General features: G+C 53.3%; 1 protein-coding gene across 5 annotated transcripts; it reads right to left on the reverse strand.

Moving 5' to 3' along the window:
* Positions 1 to 949: 949 nt before the first annotated feature.
* SLX4 (SLX4 structure-specific endonuclease subunit) lies at positions 950 to 21,798 on the reverse strand. Of its 5 annotated transcripts, none has more exons than XM_031447619.2 (17): positions 21,737 to 21,798; positions 21,370 to 21,494; positions 19,652 to 19,791; positions 19,049 to 19,451; positions 17,418 to 17,642; positions 15,918 to 16,107; positions 14,836 to 15,048; positions 12,677 to 12,885; positions 12,250 to 12,566; positions 11,429 to 11,654; positions 10,960 to 11,045; positions 9,899 to 10,045; positions 9,025 to 9,194; positions 5,801 to 8,052; positions 3,673 to 3,772; positions 2,531 to 2,947; positions 950 to 2,056 (listed from the first exon to the last, which is right to left on the reverse strand). In XM_031447619.2, the coding sequence occupies exons 4-17, from the start codon at positions 19,389 to 19,391 to the stop codon at positions 1,606 to 1,608; spliced, it is 5,346 nt and encodes a 1,781-aa protein (XP_031303479.2). In that variant the 5' UTR covers positions 19,392 to 19,451; positions 19,652 to 19,791; positions 21,370 to 21,494; positions 21,737 to 21,798; the 3' UTR covers positions 950 to 1,605. The 5 variants fall into 5 exon arrangements, with proteins under 5 accessions (XP_031303479.2, XP_031303475.2, XP_064334466.1 ...); XM_031447615.2 differs by having other exon boundaries at positions 3,673 to 3,775; XM_064478396.1 differs by lacking the exon at positions 21,737 to 21,798 and adding an exon at positions 21,631 to 21,725 and having other exon boundaries at positions 3,673 to 3,775.
* Positions 21,799 to 23,069: the final 1,271 nt, after the last annotated feature.

A 23,069-nucleotide genomic window follows, 5' to 3' on the forward strand; every position in this document is an offset into this window, starting at 1 on the left:
CTCCAACATCTCTTTATCAACCTGGAGTTGGTGATGTCCTGGGAGCCTGAGACACCTTCCAAGGAGTGAGGGCTCCCCAGACCACTCCCCAGGGGGTGCACCCAAAGCTGCACCATCTCCCCCACGAGCCATTGAAGCCAGGTCAGGACCCCGAGACGCCGCCCTTCTTCCTGTCTCATTTCCCTAAAACAGTCTGTACCATGGAGGGGGAATCAAGCTCTTCATACAAGAAACACATGGTAGCTTCTAGAACAGGCCAGGCTCCATCTTCAGTCTGGTCAGAGCAGTGTGACCTAAGCCCTGGCTTCCCTCTAGTCGTCTGCCCCTGGGCAGCATGCACGGCCAGGTCCTGTCCGCCTGGTCATCAATCAGGATGCACAACACACGTTCAAGAAGCCCCAGTTCACCTCCCTGAACACTGCACACCCGAGGCCCAGCTCACAAGCCCCTCTTCTGGGAAGCTGTGCCTTGGGCCACCCGAGCACTGATCCTGGCACCCAGCACAGGCCAGGCCAGTCTGTCTCCTCCACCAGATGACCAGAAGCACCTGTTACCACTCTCTCCACAGGGCCCAGCACACAGGCCAGACCAGGCTTCACAAACTCATCCTGTTAAAATGCAGACTCTGACTCCGTGGGTGTAGGCGGCCCGAGCATGCATGTAACAAACCCCGGCCATGCTGCCGGGCCTCCAGCCTCTCCTGGAGCATTGTGGACAGGAGCTCAGCTCCTGGTGTGGGTGTGTGGACAAACGTGGATGAAGGAAAGAATGAACATGTGCTATCTAAGAACCAGAGGAACGAGGAGCAGCAGGCCTGGGCCACCCCTTGAGACGAAGAACAGGCACAGGCCTTGTGCAGACGTGGGTGTGGGGGCAGCAGGGGGGCTGTGGGCCCCCTCTCCACAGCCTGTTTCCCTCCTTATTCTTCTAGAGTGTAGTATCTGGAAGGTTTTCATAAAGCCTTTTTGTTTTTATTGCACATCATATCAAACAGACTGCACGGTATTTAAAACAGGACGAGACATTCACCGGGACAAGGAGACCTAAACTTCTTTCCTGGCCCTCACCTGCACCCCACCAGCACCTACAACACAGGCCAATGGAACCAGTTAATGAGCAACGTGCTTATTTGGGGGGCTTCAGAGTTGTGCTGGGCCTTCTGCACTGGCCCGTTTGGAGACTGCTGGTGACAATGACAGGTGTCTGGGCAGGATGGCTGGGCCAGCAGAACACCTAGGGCCTGGCAGTGTGGGGCCTGTAGACACCTGGTCTGCTGGTGGAGCCAGGATTACAGCCCAAGTGCTGAGAAGGAAGACACAGGTGGGACACTGTGGACCTGGACATCCACCTCGGGACACAGACACCTGTGGCAGGTGGACGGAGACAGCGGAAGACGCGGCCGAATCAGGCCTCACCCTGGCCAGCTGGTGGTAGCCTACCACCCTCCTGAAATAAATGAGGGCCCAACGAGGTTAAAAGAAGATGCACGGCGGGCACAGATGGAGGGAGGGGCCAGGGCCCTGAATCCAGCGGGCGACACCTCGGAGTACCACTCCAGGGAAAGAAGCCAGGAGGAATCCAATCTGGGTGCGTGCCACCATTACTTCATAGGGGAGTGGAAACCCCGCGGGGGCCAGGCTCAAGAAGGGGGCTGCAGACCCTCAGGCTGCTGATGGCCGGGGATGGGGAGGGGGGCACAGGCCTGCTGGTCCTGCCCTGCTTCTTCTTGCCCACACGCCGCCGTCTCTTCCTCTCCAGTTTCTCCCTGCGGGCGGCAGCTGTGGTGAAGGTGATGCAATGGGCATCCAGGAAGTCCAGCAGCTTCCCCATGGCCATGCAGATGCCTTGCTGCTTCAGCTCGGCCTGCAGCTCTGCCAGCTCGAAGGGCTGGTACAGGAGGACCTTGCGGTAGAGGGCCGGCTGGGAGCGGATGTAACGCCTCACGGCCTCCTCTGTGGCCACTGCCTGGACGGCCGCCTGCGAAGCGCTAACCCCCTCCTCACCTGCCTCGTCTTCTCCTGCAGACTCCAAGGCCGCTCCAAACTCACAGGAAGAACTGAAAAGAACCAGGCAGTAACATCTGCAACACCCCTTCTCTCTCTCCAGCCCCCTACCCGAGACCAGGAGCCTCTTGGAGGGAAGGAGTTTGTTTGCGTCCCCTGAGGAGCCCAGCACGTGGCATGGACAACCCCCAGGGCGGCAGGACCCCCAGGCTGCTGTGTTCCTGGTACTCTAGCCACTGGCCTGAGCCGGATCACGCTCTCAGCCAGACTCCACTGCCGAGGGCAGCCGTGCTAGGCTGGCCTCACTTGAGGGAGCATCACCTGGGTGAGGACGCAGGAGCTCCAAAGGTTTGCGTAGGAGGCCCACGGGTGCTGCCCTTTAACTCCACCCGGGTGTCCTGTCATTCAAACCCGGAAGGCAACGAAGATTTCTGAACATTGGCCATTAGGACTCACTTACGCCAACTCTCAGACTCACTGGTCAGAAGGCCTACGAAGCCACTGGCCTTGTCCCTCCATCTAGTTACCTTTGTGAGCTACAGGAGCTGTCACTGCTGTCCGCAGAGGTGGCCGTGGATTCCTGGGAGGCCAGGAGCTGGGTGTCACCATCAGGGCCTGGAGGCACCTCCTTGGCTGGTGACACGCTCAGGGCCAGGTTGCTTCCACCAGGCTGCTGCTTTAGATGCTGGGGGCCCTTGGTCTTGGCAGGCCCCTTGGACCTTTGGGGAATAGGGCGAGAAGTGGCCTCCACCTGGGTGTGGCCAGCTGCCCTTGAAGCCTTGCAGGTCTTGGTGGTGTGAGACTGGCTACAAGGAGCCTCCAAGGGCATGTGTGAGGACCAGCTCTCATCCTCAGAGTCTGATTCCAGCGTCTGGTGAGTGTACTGGAATATCTCCTTCAGTTTCAGGACCATCTGGCGTTTGGGCAGAGGGCGGACCCCAAACCTGAAGGGGGAGACAGGTGAGCTTCAGCAGAGAGCAAACAGTTACCAACAAATTAAATTTAAAAAAACCCAACAAATTAAATTAATGGCTTTGTGTAAATTGAATCTTAAACGCTTGACTTATGAGCATTCAGAAGTTAGTATCTATGCTGCATGCCTACTGAGCTTGCTCTGAGGAATATTCCGGAAGGGCCATTCCCTGAGTTCTGAGTGGTGGTGGTAGTGATGACCTCCACAGTGCCAAAGGTGAACAGCAGCATTCACTGGGATGTGATAGTTTCTTTTCTTTTCTTTTCTTTTCTTTTCTTTTCAATGGAGGTGTTAGGGATTGAACCTGGGACCTCACGCATGCTAAGCAAGCACTTGGCCACTGAGCTATCCCCGCCCACCAGGATGTGATAGTTTTGATGTTCTTTAAAAAAATCAAGTCTCCATCCTCAGACTGTTAAGGGTCCCATTCCCATCCACGTGGCACAGGGAGACCTTCACCTGATGGGTGATATGGAAAACTGTCACTTCTTGGCTCTTGGCCCTGGGTGATTTGGGGAACAGTATATGGAGAGCTGGCAGCCACTCACATGCCCCCCCACCAGCCAGAGGCTCCCGCCACCAGAGCCCAGGGTGGAGCTCTGTGGCGCGTCCTTCTGCTCTCAGCCTTGCTGAGCCTGGTCACATGCACAGGAGGGAGGGACCATTTATAAGAAAGCTTTAAAGAATGACACCAACCTATCCAGTTCCTTCTTCAGCACTGGGGTCTCCATGATGGAATACCTTGGCATAGGGGTTATGGGCACTTTGGGGGGCAAGTTCTTCTTCCGATTAGCACCTTCTGGGTAGAACAAAAGAAACACATGTTTTAGCTCAAGAGATCTGGCTTTGCCTCTTCTGACCCCGACAGTGTCTCCCAGAGAAATACTTCACTTGCTCCAGGAAAGCAGTGATGTCCGCCCCTTCGCTGTTTGACTCCGCCATCATGTCTTCCCAAGGGAAATCGTCACACAGCACACGGTGAGAGGCCCACAGGCTTACGTGGTGCTGATGCTGTGTGAAGGGCTAGAAAGCTGGCTAGTGGTGGCCAGGGCCAGGGTGAAGGGGCAATGGGGGGGCAACTGCCAATGGGTATAGGATTTATTTTTGGGTGATGAAAATATTCTGGAATTAGATAGTGGTGACAGTTGCAGAATATTGTACTAAAAAAACCACTGAATTGTACATTTGAAAGGGTGAATTTTATGGTATATGAATCATACCCCAATAATGCTGTTATTTAAAAAAAGAAATCAGTATTTTAAAGACAAATGGGGCAGCTTAAGAACATATAGACTTTGGTTCTTATCCTTTTTATAAGCATGCAGCCCTCTGAGACACCAGTGAAAACCACAGACTGTCTCCTGAATAGTGCACAAAATTCTCTATATAATTTCAGTGAATTTGTTGCCCCTGAATCTCCCCTCAGATTCTAAGGTCCCCTGGCCTAAAGTCTCAGACCTACAGCAGTTCTCACACCACCTGGGAACCCGTTAGAAATGCAAATTCTTGGTCACACTCCAGACCCCTGAAGCAGAAGCTCTGGGTAGGGCCGGCCCACGTGTGCTTTAAGTTCTCCAGGCAATTCTGATGTCTGCTCAAGGCTGAAAGCGCTGGTCAGCGATGCCCAGTTGGTCTAGGAATTTAGGAGGAAATGAAACGCCAGGTCATGGGCAGATGCTTTGCCTACAAGCTCTGCTTCTCGGTCACCAGTCACTGCTCAGTGTCACCCTGACCCTTCCCGGGGTCTCCCTGGATCTGCCCAGCCGAAGGCGGGGAGGTGGGCAGGAGCACCTGGAGGGGCCCATACCAACACCAGGGGCCTTGGTTCTCCTGTGACTGAAATGAGCTGGGAAGGGGCGTCCCTACACCAGAGGGGCGGACGAGGAAGGAGGGAGGCGCGCAGCGGACTTGCCACACTTGCCCCCTCGTTTGTTTTTTTTTTTTAATTGAGATGAAATTCACATAGCCAAATTTCAAAGTGAGCAATTCAGTAGCACTTAGTACTTTCACAGTGTGGTGTGACCACCACCTCTAATGAATTCTAAACCATCTTCATCAAGCCCAGAGGAAATTCCACACCCAACAAGCAGGCACTCCCCGTTCTCCTCTCCCCTGAGGCCCTGGCAATCACTAATCTACTTTCTATCTGTATGGTTTTGTCCAATCTGGGAATTTCATATAAATGGAATCACAGAGTGTGTGGTCTTCCGTGCCTGGCTTCTTTCACTAAGCATCGTGTTTTCAGGGGTCACGCTGGTGGTAGCACGTGTCAGCACTTTTTTCCTTTATATGGCTGGATAATATTCCACTGTATGGATGGACCATATTTTATTTACCAATTGATGGACATCTGGGTTGTTTCCACCTTTGGGCTACTATGAATAATGCTGTTGTGAACATTCATGCAGAGGACCTGCCTGAGTCCTGATTTCAATTCCTTTGAATGTACACTTAAGAGGGGAATCGCTGGGTAATGATGGCAACTCTGAATTTTTGAGGAAACCCCCCGTGCCTACTTTGAAGGTGCCCCTGGGGTGCCTGTCACAGACTCTTGGAGGTGCTGGTTCAGTATTCTGGGGTGGAGTCCAGAGACGGGGATCTTTAACGGTGCCCAGGTGAGCTGCAGCCTCCAGGCAGTTTGGGAAGCCCTGACTTACTGGCTAAGTACGTGAGTGATAGCAAGCCAGTCCTCCCAACCATGGGGAGGGGTCAGGCAGCAAGGGGAGGGCGTGCCGCAGGTCAGCAGGCCCCGGGTTGTCCTTACGACCCTCCACGCCCCTTACTGTAAACCAGTGTGAAAGACAGACACCCTCCCACTACTCACTCAGCGTCTGAAACTCTCCTGCTTTCTGAGCTCCATCAGCACCCGGCATCTGGGCCAGAGGAAGAGCCTCTGGGGACTTCCGTTCCTCTCCATCCCAGTCTTCCCACAGAGCTGAATTCAGAAAGCTCAGCCTGCTGCTCCCAAGGGAGCCGGCCCCAGGGGATTTCTCTTGAGCCTTTCTTAGGCCAGTACAACTTCCTCGGATGGGGGTGGTGCCCAGCAGTGCTGGGGAGTGGCAGTCACCACTGTCCGGGGCGCCCCCTGCCCTACTGCCGGGGCTGCTGGTGCTCAGGGGGCCGGTCCGCTCAAGGTTCAAGTGGTCAATCGGAATTGGTGAGAGGGGCTCCACGTGCCAACACCAGTCGTCGACTGGAATCGGGGGGTCACCGTCCAGCAGGGGGCTGCTGCTTGCCTGCTGGGGGGCCCCGTCCTGCTCGTCTTCACTGTCCTCCACCTCCACCACTTCACTGGCTGTGGCCTGAGCCGCCTGGCTCGGGCCAGGTGGCGGGCGCTTCTGGAGCTGCCCGGTGAGATCGGTGAGGACTCCTGAGACGGGACAGGGAGCTGGAGGACAGAAGTGCTGGTGGTGTCTGGGACGGAGACTGGACAGGCTTCTACACACCTGCCTCCCACTGTCAGAGCTGCCAGGAGTGACGGGGCCCAAGCGTGACGATGACATCTGGGGCACAATGACTGAAAACTTATTTGTGGCTTCTGGCACATCCCCGTTCTCTAACGGGGCCCTGGGCTTAGGTGGGGCCACTTGATCTGCTGAGGGCCTGGACCCGAGGCCCATGATCTGGGTCTGCGACGAGCAGTTGCGGCTTCTGCTGGCCAGCGGGGTGGCAGGCACCAGCCATGACGTATCTGTGGTGCTGTCCTCGCCGCGGCTGCTCTCAGGGTCACAGAACAGCCGGGAGGTCCCTCTGCCCCCAACAAAGCCCCGGTTCCTTGATGGCCCCTCCACCTCCCGCTGCAGCATGGCCTCCCTTCCTGGTGGGCTTTGGGAAGGTTCCTGCTCCGCATCAACGTCGATGATGGAAAACAGCTCAGAGGACTTGGTGCTCACTTCTAGAACTTTCCTTTCTTCTGGGGGACCATTCAAAAGTGACTTTGTTCTGGTTTGCTCTAGCTCCAGCTCTTCATCTGAATCCAATAAAAGGATAATCTCATCTTCTCTGTTCACGCCAGATGGAGAGTTCTGAGACCTGGAACTCAAACAGCCAGGTTTTGACTGGGTTATGTCCATGGATGGAGATTTTTCTGGGGAGATCAGGACCCCTTTACCTCTGCATGCCAACACAGAACCACACTCCTTGCCTTTCTGGCTGGGCTCCTTATGTGATGTGGGAAGGCTCCTTGCCCTCTTTGGCTTTGCTGGTGCGTTCTGGGAGGCCACCCTGGAAGCGGTGCCCTGTGACTGGTGGGTTGGCGGGGACAGGTCAGTGGTGTGATGAGGGCAAGCGCGTGGCTGGCGGGGACTCCTGCCCGGAGGGGACTGTGATAGGAAGGAGTGTGAGGGTGAGGGGGTTGCCTGCTGGCGAGGAGAGGGAGGGGAACTCCCCACTCCTGGTTCCCAGATGGTGCCGTTTCTTTCCTTGCGATCACCTGTCACCTGGGACAGTACAGGGTGTCCGGCGTGAAATGACGAGAAGGGCTGTTCAGAGCACAAAGAGGTGCTCTCCTTCTTCTCTGTCAGGCCCCGTGCAGGGCTGGGAGAGCGGGGACTGTCCAGCCCTTCCTTCGGGGACTCTGCCCGCTCTGCCCCATCCCAGCCCTGGACCCCAGCGGGCAGGGGAACGGACAGTCTGATGTCTTTCCATTTGGCTGGGGCCTCATCTCTCCCTCGCCCAGATGATTCCATCTGTTCTTCGTCTCCTGACTGTTCTTTATCCTCAACGCTTGTGAAGATTCCCCCAGAAACTGGGCCATCCTCCCCCAGCTGGTCAGCTTCTCCCTCGACCTCTGGAGCTTTCTCCCCCTGGAGAAGCTTTCGCTGAGTAGCTGCAAACTCATAAATTTCTTCCATCTCTGCCTCATTCACTCTTTCTCTGTCTTCTTCATGGTCCTCGGATCTCACCAGAGCCTCTGCTTCCTCCTCCTCCTCCAGCCACACTGCCCGCAGGAGCTCCTGGAAGGTCTCCGCTCTGCTTTCACAGTCCTCACCTTCCTGCTCCTCCCGCGGCCTGCCCTCCGAATCCATCGCCGCAGGCACCTGTTCGCACAGGTGAACGAGCTCACTCACACCAAACCTGCAACAGGAAAATCATGTGTCATCCCACCCTGTGCCGGGCGCCCCGGTGCGGGAGGCTCGGAGCAGGAGTCCTCACAGAGAGGACAGCCAGGACTCATCCTGGCCTTTCCCGGCTCGCCTGTGAAGGCGGTGCCTGCGCTCGTACCCAGCAGCACCCCAGGCCACTCAGTTCTAGAAAGAGACTCATGAGCCTTTCAGGAGGGCTCACTGACCGCAGGCCTGAAGGGGTGCTGGGCTGAGTGAAGAGCGCAGGGGTGGGTGGTGCTGTGAGCCGGGAGGGCACCCAAAGCACCGTGACTGATGCAAACCAGGACACACCAACGCTGCCCCGGGTTGGCCCAGGCTGGGGCTGCACCAGCCTGCCACCTGCCTGATGGCTCTGTGGTCTCATCGGCACGTCTGCAACCCCAGGGGCTGAGTCTGTACTCCCCAAGAACACACCTGACGTGGCCCCGGACGAACGAACGAGGTTTCATCCAAGGGGCCCTAGAGCGTTGTCAGGAGGTAGAAGACCTTTTCTTCTGCTGAGCTACCTGCCCTCTCTCCTGAGACACTAGCGTGGACAAACCAGGAGGCTGCAAATTCATGGGACCTGGACCAAACCTTCTATTTGCTTCTATTCTCTGCGACTCGGGAAAGGTGGCTGTTGTTCAGCTTTGGTGGCGGAACCACCCAAGAGTAGCAGTGTTTGGCGGCTGAGGCTGGGGCCGCCCTGGCATCATGCCCAGGGACCTAAAAGTCATGGGACTCTGCAGGGGCCCTCCTCAGCCAGCAGTTAGCTCTCTTGCAAGCATCCATTCTGGCCAGACTTCCAGTCAATACACCCTGTTCCAGGTCACCTCTGGGCATAAACCTGGGATTGAAAGGCACAGGAAGGACTCAGCCCCGACCTTCCCACGGGCCATCAACCAGCTAATCCTTGTCAGGTGATGGCAAAAGCTGTGAAGTAAACAGAAAGAACAATCCAGACCTGTGGGCCAGAGAGCTCAGGTCAGGGGCCAGCTGCGGAGGCAGGACAGTGTCGGCAGTGTAGAGATAACACAGGAACGCGCGGGCAGCCGCAGCGCTGATGTCACTCAGCAGGACACGCTGGGCCCTCACATCACCATCTTCCACAGCGAAAAAGGCCTCACTGTTCACCTGAAGGAGAAATAAACACAGAAGGTTTATCCACCAGACAGTTGTGACTTGGGGGGAAACAGCCTGGGAGGTCCTGGGAACCTCTGATCTTGTCCCAGGCTGGACGTTAGCCAGTGTCACTCCATCTGCATATTAGGCCATAAAACTTGTCTGTTTTCAAAATCAAATCAGGGATAGATGCTCAGGAACCCGGTCAGTCCGCTTTCGACAGACATATCAAAGGCACTAGAACATTCTGACGAGACTGACGGCAGTTTCCTGGGCTCCTGCCAACGCGATGTTCAAGTCAAATGCACAGAAATGTCGCAGCAGCTCAACCTTAAAGAGGTCAATTATAAGACTACTATTATGCAAACAGAGAAAAAGGAAACAATTCTTGGGGGAAAAAAAGGACTTTTACTCAATGGAACAAATAATCTAATGTTTCCCAACTCTGAAGTCCCCTCCTCACACCACTTTCTAACCTCAAATGTGTCTTCTCCACAGAGCACAACCTTCATGGCAATGGGGGAGAAATGTTCACGGGTGGTGGGAGGAGAGTAGGGGGTGGAGGGGAGGAGGCTGAGCTCATTCGAAGAGGGAGCTAAGGGGGCAGGAGGACAGAGGGAGAGGCTGGGCAGAGAGGGAAGAGGAGGGGAGGAGGGGAGGAGGAAAGGGGGAGGGAGAGGAGGGGAGGGAGGAGGGCGAGGAGGCTGCACACTTACATACTGCATGAGAAGTGGGCATCGGGCATAAAGCACGAACTTGTGGGCATAAAGCACCTCCCCGCTGTCCGTCTGAAACTGGATGTCACTCAGGTGGGGGTTATTGACCATGGCACTGAAGTCAGCCACCAGCAAACTAAGAGAGAGCTGAAATGAGAGGAGAGTGGCCACTCCACCTGGCGCCCGCCTCGCCTTGCAGGTGCCCAGAGGAGGGGGTGTAGGTGGCAAGTGGGGCCCTTGTGCGGCTCCCCACAAGGGTCCGATGTCAGACTCCACTTTTAAGTTCCCTTCAGGCACTCAAAGACATGGAACAGCAAAACCCAGTCCTTTCTCAAATTCTCTGTCACACAGAATCCCTGGCTTAAACGGGAGGTGCAGCCTGTGCAGCTACAGGGCAGTGACAACTTCACCAGGACACGGTGGCCAGACGGTGTGCAGCCCCACCAGGAAACCCACCAGCCCAGCCTGACGTGACAGATGGGCCCCGAGCCCAAGCAGCTGAGGGGCCGGCCGTGGGGAGCTCCGCATCCCTACTCTGACATGTGCCAGGTCTCCAGGGAGACCTTGATGAGACATGCTTGGCTGATACCAATATGCTAACAGGATGACATCCACTCTAATGAAAACCCAGCATCTAACCCAATTTGTCACCAACACAGAATACAAACCATGGCTGAGGCCTCCAGGACTGCACAGCGGAGGGTGCAGTAAGTCCTGAACGAGTGAATGGAGCTTTGAGAGAAAAGGGCACAGAGCTGTCGGCCGGACGAGGCACCTTCACAGAGCAGGGGTGCTCCCCTGGGCCTGAGGACAGAGCAGGGTCCTGGGGCCGGGTTAGTGAGGTGTCCCCAGGGTTCAACAACAAAAGGGACAAAAAGCCTTAAGGCAGTTCCCCAACAGGGGGACAGATGGCTCTGGGGAGTGCTCACTTGGCTCAGCTCAAAGGGGACCAGTGGACTCGTGCAAGGGCCTGGTGGCCAGCACTGAGCTGGCCACACTGAACATACAACCAGCACTGTGGCCAAGACCACAGAGGCAGGAGCAGGGCCAGACATCCTTACCGAAGCCTGGTGATCCATCTCCGGGCACTTCTTGGCTGGCAGGACAAACCCAGTCAGTGGAAGGCCACCAGGCAGCAAGTCCATCCCTGAGAGAAGGATTCACAGGGTAAAAGAACAGCTCCTCCCGGCAACATCAACTGCCAGGGAAAGGGCATCGCTGGGCTGGCCGAGGACGGCCCGTCAGAGGCGAAACTTCACTGCCACCCCCTCCCGAGCAGAGAGGTACACGGGAGTAAGACACATGAAATCAGCCCTCACGACCTTTCAGTCTGGCAAAATGCTGCCCCTGGTCACAGCTGAAGGAACACTGTGACATTCACCGAAATCACATTCACCTTTGAGGAAAAATGAAAGCACCTACAGAGACTGCATTCTCCCCATCACACAGGGATGAGCCAGGGAAAGTCAGAGGCTAGCGTGTCAGGGCCACAGTTCTAGGGAGGGGAGGCCCCGAAGGCCAGTGTCTCACCTGGGGCCCCTCCAGAGCCGGCTGAGCCCTGGGTGCAGGGCCATTGGCTGGCACTCAGCCCCTCTCTTGCCAGGTCCATGAGGTCCTGCAGGGCCTGATGCTCCCTCTGGCTGGCAGAGGGCAACGGGTTCCCAGGGCTGCGGTCCGCAGGGCAGGCACTGTGGACAGCAGGTGGCGTTTGCACCAGCTCTGGCCTCTCAGGCAGCACTGGTGGTCGCGTGGGCTCCTGAAAGAAGTCGGCATTTTGGGGTGAGTCTGTGGCCACTACGGCAGCCACCACACAGAGGGTCCTCAAGGTGCCAGCCCCAGCCCAGAGCAACCCTGGGAAGCTTTTTGCCATTACCAGCTGTCACCATCTGATAGGCTTCCCTATCACGGCAAAGGCCATGCCCGTGGCCTCCATGTCTGCAGAATGGTTCCCGGGGCTCCCACCCTCTTAGTGTCTAAATTGCTTCCAGTGGGTGAGTACTGAGTCCAGACCACTTGCATCAGGCCTGTCTGGTTCCTGGGCACCATCACAGGCAGATTAGACCAGCCCCTGGGGGCAGGACCTGGGACCCTGCACTTTAAACAAGCTCTCCAGGAGCACGGTGCATTTGGGAACCCAGTGGTCTTCCCCATTCTTACCGGGGGAGCCATCTACTTGCTGCAAAGGAACATACTGGACGACAAGCTATGCTCCTTGGCTTCCTCCTCTCCCCTCCCCTCCTCCTGCTCCGGCTTTCTGCCACCCAGGTGTTGGTATCTGGTGCTGCAGTCCTGGAGCGGAGCCGCCAAACTCTCCCCCAAGCCCACCTGTGTGTGCTGGGAAGGGAGCGCACCTCGGGGGGCCGCTGAGGTGCCATGGCGGGGACCAGGCTGACCGTGTAGAAGGATTCCAGAGCCCAGGCCCCGGTCAGGGCGCTGCCCTCCCACAGAAAGTTCTGCTTCCCTCCAGGCGGTCGCAGACACCAGCTGCCCTTCTTTAGCTCCTCCTTTAAAATTCTGCTGGCAGGAAGGGGCGGCGTGCAGGACAGCTCCACCTCCTCTGCAAAGAGCTGGGCCACGCGATCCTCTATCTGTCTCCCTGTGGTCTCCCGGTCCTGAACTAACAGCTGGGGTGGGGAAGCAGGTGCTTTCTTCTTGCGACTCTTCTTCTCTAGTGACAAACAGAAGCAGCATGGAGTCATCCTCCCATCCTGAGGTCCACTAGCGGCAGCTTCAGCTGCTGCTGTGTGCTCCCCCACAGAACCATTCTCGGCTGCGTACCTGCTCCCAGTCCCATCCTCTCAGAAAAAACATTTCCCAGTCTGAGCGCCGCCGGCACAACCTCCTGCTCCATCTCGGACCGGGACAGAGCCATGGCCACCTGCAGGTCCTCAGGTGACACCTCAGGCTCGGCGACCTTCCGCCTCTTCCGTGGCTCCTTCTTGGTGGTGGCTCCCTTCCGCTTTAGACCTCCAATATGATTGCTGAGGCTTAAAGGCCAGCCGGGCAGAAAGGTTAGTGAGGGCTAGAGTTGTGAGCATCTTCTGTTGGACCCGAGAGGTTTGGACCCCTCCTCCTCAGTGGGGGCAAGAAAACAAGGATAAATGTGGACCCAATAGACAGAAGCATCAATGGCTTCTGTGCTCACTCTGTGCCTGACAAAAGCTCGCGTGATCTAAGGGCCAAAAGTTCAGCACAGTTCAGACATGGGAGGGTCTGGGTCCCTCCAGGTGATGCTGCCCAGCTGGGTTCTTGGCAGACATACAAAGATGACAGTGGTACCCGCACACCCTAGATGTGACCAGACCCTCAGCACTTGATGGCTCTGAGTCAGCTCCCTGGATTCTGCTGCCATCAATACCCAGATGCCCCTTAGGTGGTCCCGGCCACATTGGCCACGAAAGGATCCCTTCCCTCCTGCAGGGGTCCCAGGGCAGCACCTTTGCCCAAGGCCTAAAGGAAGGGCCTCCCAGGTTAGGCCACCGATGTGCTCAGCTGACTCAGAGGTCGTTGTGCAGTGTCTCATTTGGGTTGGGGGAGATTTACTTAGAGGATCTTCTGGCTGGAGAGACCCTAGACTGCCTGGTGAATCCCAACAGGCTAGGGAAGAAGTAGGAGGGCGAGGTGAGCAGAGCAGAGAGCACAGACCCAGGACCACCATCCCTGCGCCTGCGGGGCAGGCGTGCGGGCGCGCCAGGAAGCACCTCTGGCACTCTCCGCTGGGCCAGGGATGGCTCCGGAACCTCAGGTCTCCCCTCAGATCTGAGCGAGCCCTAATTCCCTTCCAGCCTCTTGGGGACCCTGCCTGAGAACCACAGCCTCCAAGAGGGACAGGAGCCGCCCCAGCTCCTCCCGGCCCTGCTGGCAGCTGCTGCAGGCTGCACCCGGGGCCCAGCAGGCAGGGCCTGGACTGAGGTGCAGGGGTGAGGGGGGTGCTCGGACAGGAGCTCTGACTACCCCAGAGTCAAAACACCCCACGGCTGGCCATGGAGCAAGTCCATTTGCTGTGGTTTTCCTACTCTAACAACCTTCCAGAAGGACCCCACGTACATCTTATCTCACTTCTTGGAGGTATTTAAAAAGCAGATACACTTTACCTAGGCAGGCCGTTCCAGTCCAGTTCTGCCAAAGGTCAGCAGTGGCTTAGACACCATCCATCCTGAGGCCTTAGGGCTCAATTCTCCAATGCTGGCATTGATGTGCTAACACGTGGACAGCTTGCCAGCTGAGAAGGGACCCCTGCCCACCCATCTCAGCAGTGGCCCTGCTCAGATGCCTATCACCTGTGTGCGAGGCAGTGGCCAGAACAGAACCACTGCCCTCAGCCTTCCCTTTGCTCTTGACTGCTGCCGAAGGAAAGAAGCCCCAAACCCACAGAAGTTCATGGCCCACACTACTTTGTTCCCTGTAACATGGGCCTACTATGGTGTCCACGGTGGCAGGCCAACGTGGAGGGAAGTGACCCACTGCCACCTGTTTCTGGTTATCAGCAAGGCCTCCTATTTTAAGCATTTAATTCATGCAAAGTAATTAAAAAAAAAAAGATCTATGGTTCTGTCTCAGCAATTTGTTGAACTGTGCTGAGTAATCTTATATTAACAGTAAGGAAACTGGACCACACTGAGCTGAAGGCCACGCTTGAAATGCACGTGGTAAAGAGAATTACTGAATTCTTGACAGCTAAGGAATGTGGGGTGGGAAGATCTCAGGAAGGACCTTGTGGAAATGAGTCCAATCCAATTGGTCCTTTCTGCTGACACATCATGTGGTCCATTTCAACGCCTTTGAGGATAGAGATCTGTCTCCTCCTCATTCCCTGTGGAGACTGTGCCCAATTTCCTCCTCAAATGTTTTATCTCCAGAATAAGAGAGGGCTCTGTTGTCCTCCAAAAGGTTTTTTAAAAATAAAACACATTTTTCTTCTTTTTCACCTGACTCACCTCTGCGCCGGTGTGCTGCCAGCCCCCTCAGGCTGAGCTGTCTGCAGCCGCACGGCCTGGAGCAGGAGCTGTGGGCCAACCTCCATCTTCACCGCACACTGTTTCAAGTGACTGATTCTGCTCTTTGGGGTGAGAAATGGCTTGCCACAAATTGGGCAGTCAGGGATTTGAGGTGCAGAAGGTCTCAGTGCCTTTTCAGCCTCATCCAAGCACCTGGAGGAAGAGGATAAGTGTAGAAGAGCCGCCCTCCATGGTAAAGTGGGTAGGAGACGTGGATCCACATCAGTGTGGACGTGCTGTGGGCCAAAGTTGGTTCCCCCAAAGCTAATCCCTCCATACGGCCTGCAGTCAGCCTCCAGACACTGCATTTAGATTTCTGTTAGCAAAGGTGTCTGAAGAAAGCAAGGATATAGTAGAGTCACCATAGGACCCAGCAATTCCACTCCTAAGTATGTACCCAAAAAACTAAAAACAGATACTCAAGGAGTACGTGAAAAGCATGTTCACAGCAGCTCTATACACAAAACCTGAAAGGGGGAGACAACCCAGACGTCCACCAGTGGATGAATGGATAAACAGGATGTGGTCCATCGTACAGTGGAATATTATCTAACCATAAAAAGGAAGAAAGCACTGACACATGGCTGGACCCTGAAAGAACTGCCAAGCAAAGGAAGCCGACACAAAAGGCCACATACTGTGTGAGTCCACTTATGTCCGGGACAGGCCAGTCGAGAGACAGAAGGCAGGTTAGTGGCTGTCGGGCTGAGGAAAGAGGGAAATGGGGCGCCTGCTTAATGGGTCTGGGCTTTACTTTGGGGTGGTGACACTTTCTAAAATTGATTGTGCAATGGCTGTGCAACTCTGTGAATGTAAGTAAAAACGATTGCACTGTTCACTGTAAATGGGTGAATTGTATGGTGTATGAATTATATCCCAGTAAAGCAGTTTCAAAAAAAAGCAAGCACAGGCTGGCACCAGCACTGAGGTGCTGCTGTCATTTTGGGTGTCCCAAGATTCCCACCAGGATCTGGTCACACCCACGGGAAAGGCCACCCCGAGGTGACAGCTGCCGCTCCTACCGGTTCACATGCTGCTCCCTTCGCGTCACATTCATAGCCGAGAGGTTCTTTTGACAGAGCTGGCAGAAGAACAAGCCCTTCTCCTCCAGGCTGTCGTCACGTGCAGATGCCCGTTCCTGCCCAAACTCCCGCTGGAGGACCAAGGCCACCTCAGCGTCGCTCTCCATGGCCGGGAGCCCCAGCCCAGACCCTGTGGAGAGGCACAAGGATCCGTGAGGACCAGCTCATCCTCAGACCTCGCAGAGCACAGACACCAGGGGGAGGATGCAGAGACTAGACCTAGCCCTGCTCAGCCTCCTGTGCAGCAGGGAGACTGGACACTAAGCGAGGCCTGCAGATCAGTGCTCCTCAAACTTTAACAGGCACAGGAACCCCCAGGAGGATCTCTGAAGTGCAGGCCTGCAGGCTGGCACTCTGGAGGTCTAGGTGGAGCCTGAGAGGTCAGACAGATGTTGCTGGTCCAGGACTATTCTCTGAGCATCATGGTCCTAACGAACTTTCCTTTCATTCCCCATTTCTGCTAAAGTTGGCAACCCTGGGCATTCCACGTTTGTAAGGCTCCTATCCCAACAAATCTAAGTTGTCTCTTCCAGGCTCAACTTTTCCTACTGCAGCGACCTTTCCTTGCCATCCTAGAACCAGGTCAGGGTGAAATGCCATCCTCAGTTTAAAGGCAGAGTCTTTTTCGCAGCATCAGACCAGAGGATGGACCGATTCTAATCTTGAGATGGCACCCAAGGTGGATATTAGGAGCCTCTTGGGGTGGTGAAACACACAGTGCACGGCACTTCCCTGCAGGAAGGCGTTAAATGACACCATGAGGAAACAATCAAACAAACCCAGAAAGTGGGAATTTTAAGACAATTCTCTGGACTCTTCAAGAAGTTAGTATCATGAAGAAACAAGGACCAGACAAGGGGACTGTTCTAGGGTCTAGGCCAAGAATCTGCTGAGCCACAGCCATACACAGTGAGACAAATCTTTGTTCAGAAAGAAAAAGAAATCAGCTACAGAAGATTTCCTTGGGACAACTGGGGAAGTCTGAATTTGAACTGGGTACCAGGCAATATTATGGAATCAGGTATATTTATGGTGTTGTGATTATGTAGGAGAATCTAGGGGTGAAGCGTCACGATGTCTATAACTGACTTTCAAGTGGTACAGAAGAAACATATTTATAGAATTGTTAAATCTAGATAGAAGGTAGTGAGACTTCATTGTAATATATTTCTTTGACTTTTTTGAATGGGAAAAATTTTGTAATAAAAAGTCAAAATTAAAAAAAAAAAAAAAGGAAGGAAGAGGCACCTTGCCAAAGAAGCTGAGAAATGACCCAAGGGACCCTCTGTTCTTTGGCCAAATACAAAGAAGTGGCGAAGGTAGACCGCCAGGCAGAGAGCCGCCCCCAGCAGAGACTCAATGAACGCTGGTTCCTGCCTGGCTCTGCTTGTCCAGGGTTAGAACTTATCCCGTTGGGAAGACAGATTATTCCCGTCATACCGTTCCCCGCCATCATCTCCTCTTGAGGGCCCTTTGGGACGTTTTCTTCAAGCGCAGCCTCGAGGGAGCACCCTTCAGAAGCATGTTTCAAACGCTCGGGGTCTGCTCTCTTGAACTGCTGCATCCGCTGTAGGACCAGCTCTGCTGCCCGGGGTTTGGAGGGACTTGGCACCATCACAGTCAGACAGGAAGGAAGCGGCTGGGAGTTGCTGTCAGGAGCAGCCTCTGGCAAGGAAGAAAATATTCACATGCATCTACTGTAGCTGGAGAAACAAGACTCTCCCAAGGCACAAAGGTTAGACCTCAGGTTTCAAAGGGGTCCTTTACTGACGGGTTTAGGTTTACCTCCCAGGTATGAATAGTACTGATTGTCAGTAGCCTCACTGTTTGTGGTAATATAAACACACCTGTCATAAATATCTGTCACAGGAGGCGGAATGGGGAGTGACTGCTAACGAGCATGGGGTTTATTTTGGGGGTGATGAAAATGTTCTAAAATTAGGTAATGCTGATGGTCGCACAACTCTGAATATACTAAAATCACTCAACTGCACACTTTAAAAGGACGAATTTTACAGAACGTGGATTTTATCTCTATAAAGCTGTTACTAAAGAAATTATTAATGACAAACACTTATATCTTTTTAGATCAGAAGTTCTCCTTTAACTTGGCATCTGCAGAAGGCCTCCGGGGGGATCCATGAAGCAGTTGTGTGTCAATTTTGCAGGTGTGTAGGGGTGCAGTTTTCTGGGGGGAAGTCATGCATAGCTTTCACCAGACTCTCAGAGGGAGGAGGAAGGACCAATGATGTTTCCACCACATCCCTGAAGCCCTACAACAGTCTCTGTCACCACCGCACTGGGAGGCCATGCTGACCACATAGGTAAAATGTTATTTAAGATCAGGAAGTGAAGGTGAGAAAAATTTAGAAACAGGACTCAGGAGCCCAGAGATCTTGTGCGGTATTATATATGCAAGGCTGGTTTTCAGTTCTGCATGAAGAATGTATGCTAAGCATATGGTTTAGTACCCCAGGGGCAGCAGGATAAGAAAGGTGCTTTAAACAAACAAACAAAAAAAAAGAAGAAGAATAAAAGGTGTTTGGAGGAGAAAGGAAGGACCAGAAGATTCTCCTGGGACTCAAACCCACATGGCACCCTCGTACTCCACTCTCAGCAGCCTAACGAAACTGGCTGGCCCACTGCAACTTACCCACTTTGGAGTGAATTCAAGAAAATGAGAGAAGCAGCATTATTTCCATGTTCATGTTCCTCATGTCAACGGCATGATGTAAACATTAATAGCAGAAGACCCCAAACATATCATATAGAAAATTCATCCTGGGATTCTATTTTTTTTATGACTGTTGTTTAAAACAGGAGTTGGCAAACTCTGGTTGTTGGGATGGCTGCCTGTTTTTGTAAATGAAGTTTTGCTGAACACAGCCCATTCAATTACATATCATCTAGGGAGCTGAGAAGTTTGTGACAGAGACTGTTTGGCCTGCAAAGCCAAAAAAATTTACTAGCTGGTCCTTTTCAGAAAGTTTTCCAACCCCTGGTTAAAAATAGTACAATTCACCTCTGCTTTTCTCTGTGGGAACATTCTGGCAGTGGTTGTGGCTGGTTACCTGTCTGGGTGCTCCACGTGCTGTCTTGGAGCACAGCAGAAGCATGCACACCTCCCTCCCCATTCTCAGGGGGAGCTGGTTCACTCTCCGGCCACTTGGGTGCCCTCTGCTTTTGAGGCCGTGGGGCCTGGCTGCCAGATCGAGTTTTCCTCTCAGCAGGGCCTTGCAGGGTTTTGCTCTTGGAAGCAGCTGGTTTGGTCCTTTTCAGTTTGCTTCTTATCTGGGTGCTGTTGGAGGCCTTTTGTGTCTTCCTTTCCCCAGACACTTCCTTGGAGCCATTCTTTTTAACCCTTTGGAAAAAGCTGGCACAGAGTTCCTTAAAGTCATCGTCTGACTCATCCATCACCTGACTGGTTTTAAGGCTTTCAGGCTGGTCTTCAGAAGTGAGGGTAGATCTGGGGGCCTGTGCACAGATGAGAAAGTGAGCTCGAGTGTGAGCTTAGCTGGGCCTCGTTCACACTCGAAGCTTCATTACAGTTCCTCACTAGTTCTTACCTGGAGAGTTTGCACAATTGAGCAAAAAGTAACATTTCCCCCTCCATAATGATTTAAAATGTCTTTCTTCAAATAGAACCTATGTTAAACAGCACGTTTAAAGCTTACCTCTATTGAAGTTCACATGTGAGAGATTTTGTTGTCCAGCAGATGCCTCTGAGGTAGAATATATACATGGACTTGGTGCTCAGGCCATTCTCCAAGATCTCCACGGTGATAAAGCACACTTGGTTCCTGTAATTTTTCACCTGTGGAAAGCCAAAAGCATCTAAGAGTAATTAGACAGATATTGTCATGTTATGCCATTTCTTCCAGGGAGGTACAAGAGCATGTGGGTCTTTGGAGTAACAACACCCTTGTCAAATACTGAGTTCCAGCTTGGTTAGCAGACTAATTATCCCACAGCACAACAGGGGAGAGGGTTCCAAGGTCCTGTCAGAGCAGTTCTATCACAGGCAGAAAAATGTGTGCATCTTGGAAGAGTATAATTTTTACTGAAATATGGGGAATGAGTCCCATGAAGGGCAGTCACCACAGAAACAAGATAATCCCCAAATCCAGAAAAACCATCTCTTAGGCCTACGCTGGTCCAAGGCCTCCAGCTCTCAGAGGCTCTATCAGCAAGCAATGAAATGGGGGGGCGGGGAGGGAAATGTACACTTGAACTCTCAGGAAAAAACAAAAGACAGGAAGACAGGAGGCTCATCCCTCACTGATACAACCAATTTTTCCAAATCAGTAAAAGGTCACTTTTCTGCATCCTCTCACCCCAGCAACTCTCCTAATTTCCATGACTAGAATGCTGTCCGTATGTAAAGGTTAGGGCCTTAGGGGCATGTTTATTTGTATTGGCACATTTTAGTGGGGTTCAAAAATCAAAACTAAATAACCTAGTGGCAGAAAGTTCATTTCAGATACAATAATGCAATTTCCTCTGCCCAAGTAATTCAATTAATCATCAAGTTTTCCACAGCTGGGCTGACACGAGCACCTAAAATCTACTTTGCATGGCTGGCTCATTCTCATCTCCCATCTCCTTAGAGAAGCTTGCCCTTGTCCTTTATCTCAGTGAACCCTCTCCTCCATTATTTTCTGTCATTACACACAGTTTTCACAATGGCATTTATCACAGGTTATAGTCCCACATGTATTCAATTTATTGAATGCTCACTGTATACCAGGCAGTGGTCCCAAGTGCTTTACAAGTCTAACTCATTGAATACTTACAGAAACTCTATTGGGTAGAATCTATTGTCATCCCTTCTTTACAGCAAGGAGCCAGGCACAAGAATGGGGAATCAGCTCAAGTTCACACAGCTTTTCAAGTGGCAGGACGGGCCAAATCCAGACAGTGTGGTTTCAGGGCATCGGCTCTTATATTTTGATTCACTTGTTATCTATCCCCTACTACGCTCAAAACTTTAGGAGAGCACACACTCACCTTTTTTATTTCGTATTCTCTTTGCTGACAAAGTGCCTGACTTGTAATAAGAGCTCGACAATTATTTGTTGAATTAAATAACTGCAAAGAGTCTGGTACAATCGGGAGCGAAGAGAAAGTGGTGGGGGAGAAGGCTGCAGGGAGAAGCAGATATTCCTGTCCGAACACTTGGAACGTCAGGCTAAGCAAACTTTTGGATGTGGGGAGCTAGAGCAAACTCCAGCCTCCACACTGCCATGAGTCTCCACATCTCTGCTGGTATTAATCTAAAACAGTCCATTTCCTATACGTGCTCAACCCGTATATGCTGAAAGAAATAATGGATCCCACGAGACTGCAAGCTTCCAGAGGGCTGGGACTTGTGCCTACGCAGCTTTGTACCTACCGCGGCGCCAGGATCACAGCAGACGCGGAAAGAATGAATGGGCAGGTGTGGGGCGACCCCCGCTTCCCCCAACCCGGTGACACACGGGTTGTCACCTGGGGAGGGGTTGCCAAGGACTCTGGCAGCTATAAAGACAGACAGCAAATTACGATCGCCAGACGGACCCCGAGGCCGTCACCCCGTGGGTATCCGCATCCCCCACCCCTCTTCCGTTCAGGCAGCCCTGGCCCCCTCCACCCGAGCGCGGCTCCTGCCTCTAACCGCGGCTAGAAGGGCTCTTCTCCCTCAGGAGAGCGAGAAAGGCCCGAAGTGGCCGGACTGCCTCTCCCGGGTGCAGACTCGGGCCCCAAAGCCCGACTCCTCCTACCTCTGGCGCCGCCGTAGCACCTTCTCAACGGAGAACCTTGCACCTGCGCATGCGCCGCTCTCACCCCCAGCGGCGAATTGCGTCTGCGCAGGCGCAGAGCGATTCGCACGGCTCGTTTCCCATCCTCCTCCGCGGCCAGGGCGCGCGGCCGAGATCGTTTCCCGGCGACCCGGGGCTAGACAAGGTGGAGCGCGGCGCTGGAGGGCAATGTGGCCTTGGGTCTAGGCGGCGCCCGGCAAAGTCTATTAAGTGTTGAGAAAGAGTCAGGGTGAGTTTAGGGCGCCGCCGCAGTTCTAAGTTGAAGTTTGTGTTCATCACGGTTCACACAGGAAACGTGTGCGGATTCATTGGGGGCGCCTCAGAGTGCACCTGTGTGAGGAGCCGACGAGTAAACGGAGGCACAAAACGCCGCCAGGCCGGGCAGAAGAGCTTCCTTCTGGAGATGGTTGCGAGCGGGTTGAGGCCTGGAGCGACGTCGGGGACGCCCAGCGCCTGCCAAGGCCGCGGTGATGCCCACACTCTCCAGCCTGGCTGGTGCGCCTTGTCTGGGCTTGAGGGGAACGTGAAGCCGGAGCGGTTCGCCACGGGTTGAATAAATCGTATTAAGGGTTCGAACTTAAAGCTGGGGTCATTGGGAGCTGTTGAAAGTTTTGTTTTTAAAGAAAGTTCCAGTTGTAGTATAAAAATTGACCCGTTAGGAGGTGGTTATCACAATGTAGGCGAGAAATGAGGGTGGCCTGAATTAGGAATTGGAATGGAGAGAAAATAGAAATATTAAGGAGTTTGAATTGTGACCTAATTATTTGTTAAAATTCGTAGGTTTCTGGCCTGAGCGTCTGAGTAGAATGTGGTCCCAGTTACTGAAGTAATGAGCAGAGGAGGAGTAGTTTTGGAGGGAAAGCCAGTCCATTTAGGTTTTTTTTTTCTTAAGATATAATTTACGTATCATAAAATTTACTCTTTTGAAGTGTATGGTTCAGTGGTAATTAGTATATTCACAAGATGGTGCATCCATCATCACGATCTAATTCCAGAACGTTTTATAACCCCAAATAGAAATCTCTATGCCCATTAGCAGGTACTCCCCATTCCCCCTTACTCCATCACCTGGAAAGCACCAGTCTACTTTGTGTTTCTGTGGATTTTGCCTGTTCTATATATTTTATATAAATGGCATATGTAGCTTTCTGTCTGGCTTTTACTTAATGTATTGTTTTTAACAGCCATCCGTGTAGCATGAATCAATTCATTTCTTTTAATGGCTAGATAATATTCCCTTGTATGGATATACCACATTTCATTTATTAATTTATCAGTTGATGTACATTGGGGC

This window comes from Camelus dromedarius, chromosome 24 (genome assembly GCF_036321535.1).
Source record: "Camelus dromedarius isolate mCamDro1 chromosome 24, mCamDro1.pat, whole genome shotgun sequence".
NCBI lineage: Eukaryota > Metazoa > Chordata > Mammalia > Artiodactyla > Camelidae > Camelus > Camelus dromedarius.

What these genes read in the sequence shown, in the direction of transcription:
- SLX4 (XM_031447615.2), bottom strand. Translation starts at nt 19,391, where the DNA reads ATGGATGAGTCAGACGATGACTTTAAGGAACTCTGTGCCAGCTTTTTC. An exon ending in GCCCACTTCTCATGCAGTAT is followed by an intron (nt 9,195 to 9,898) that starts GTAAGTGTGCAG and finishes TTTCTCCTTCAG; the next exon opens with GTGAACAGTGAGGCCTTTTT. An exon ending in AGGAGAGTTTCAGACGCTGA is followed by an intron (nt 3,776 to 5,800) that starts GTGAGTAGTGGG and finishes TGTTCTACCCAG; the next exon opens with AAGGTGCTAATCGGAAGAAG.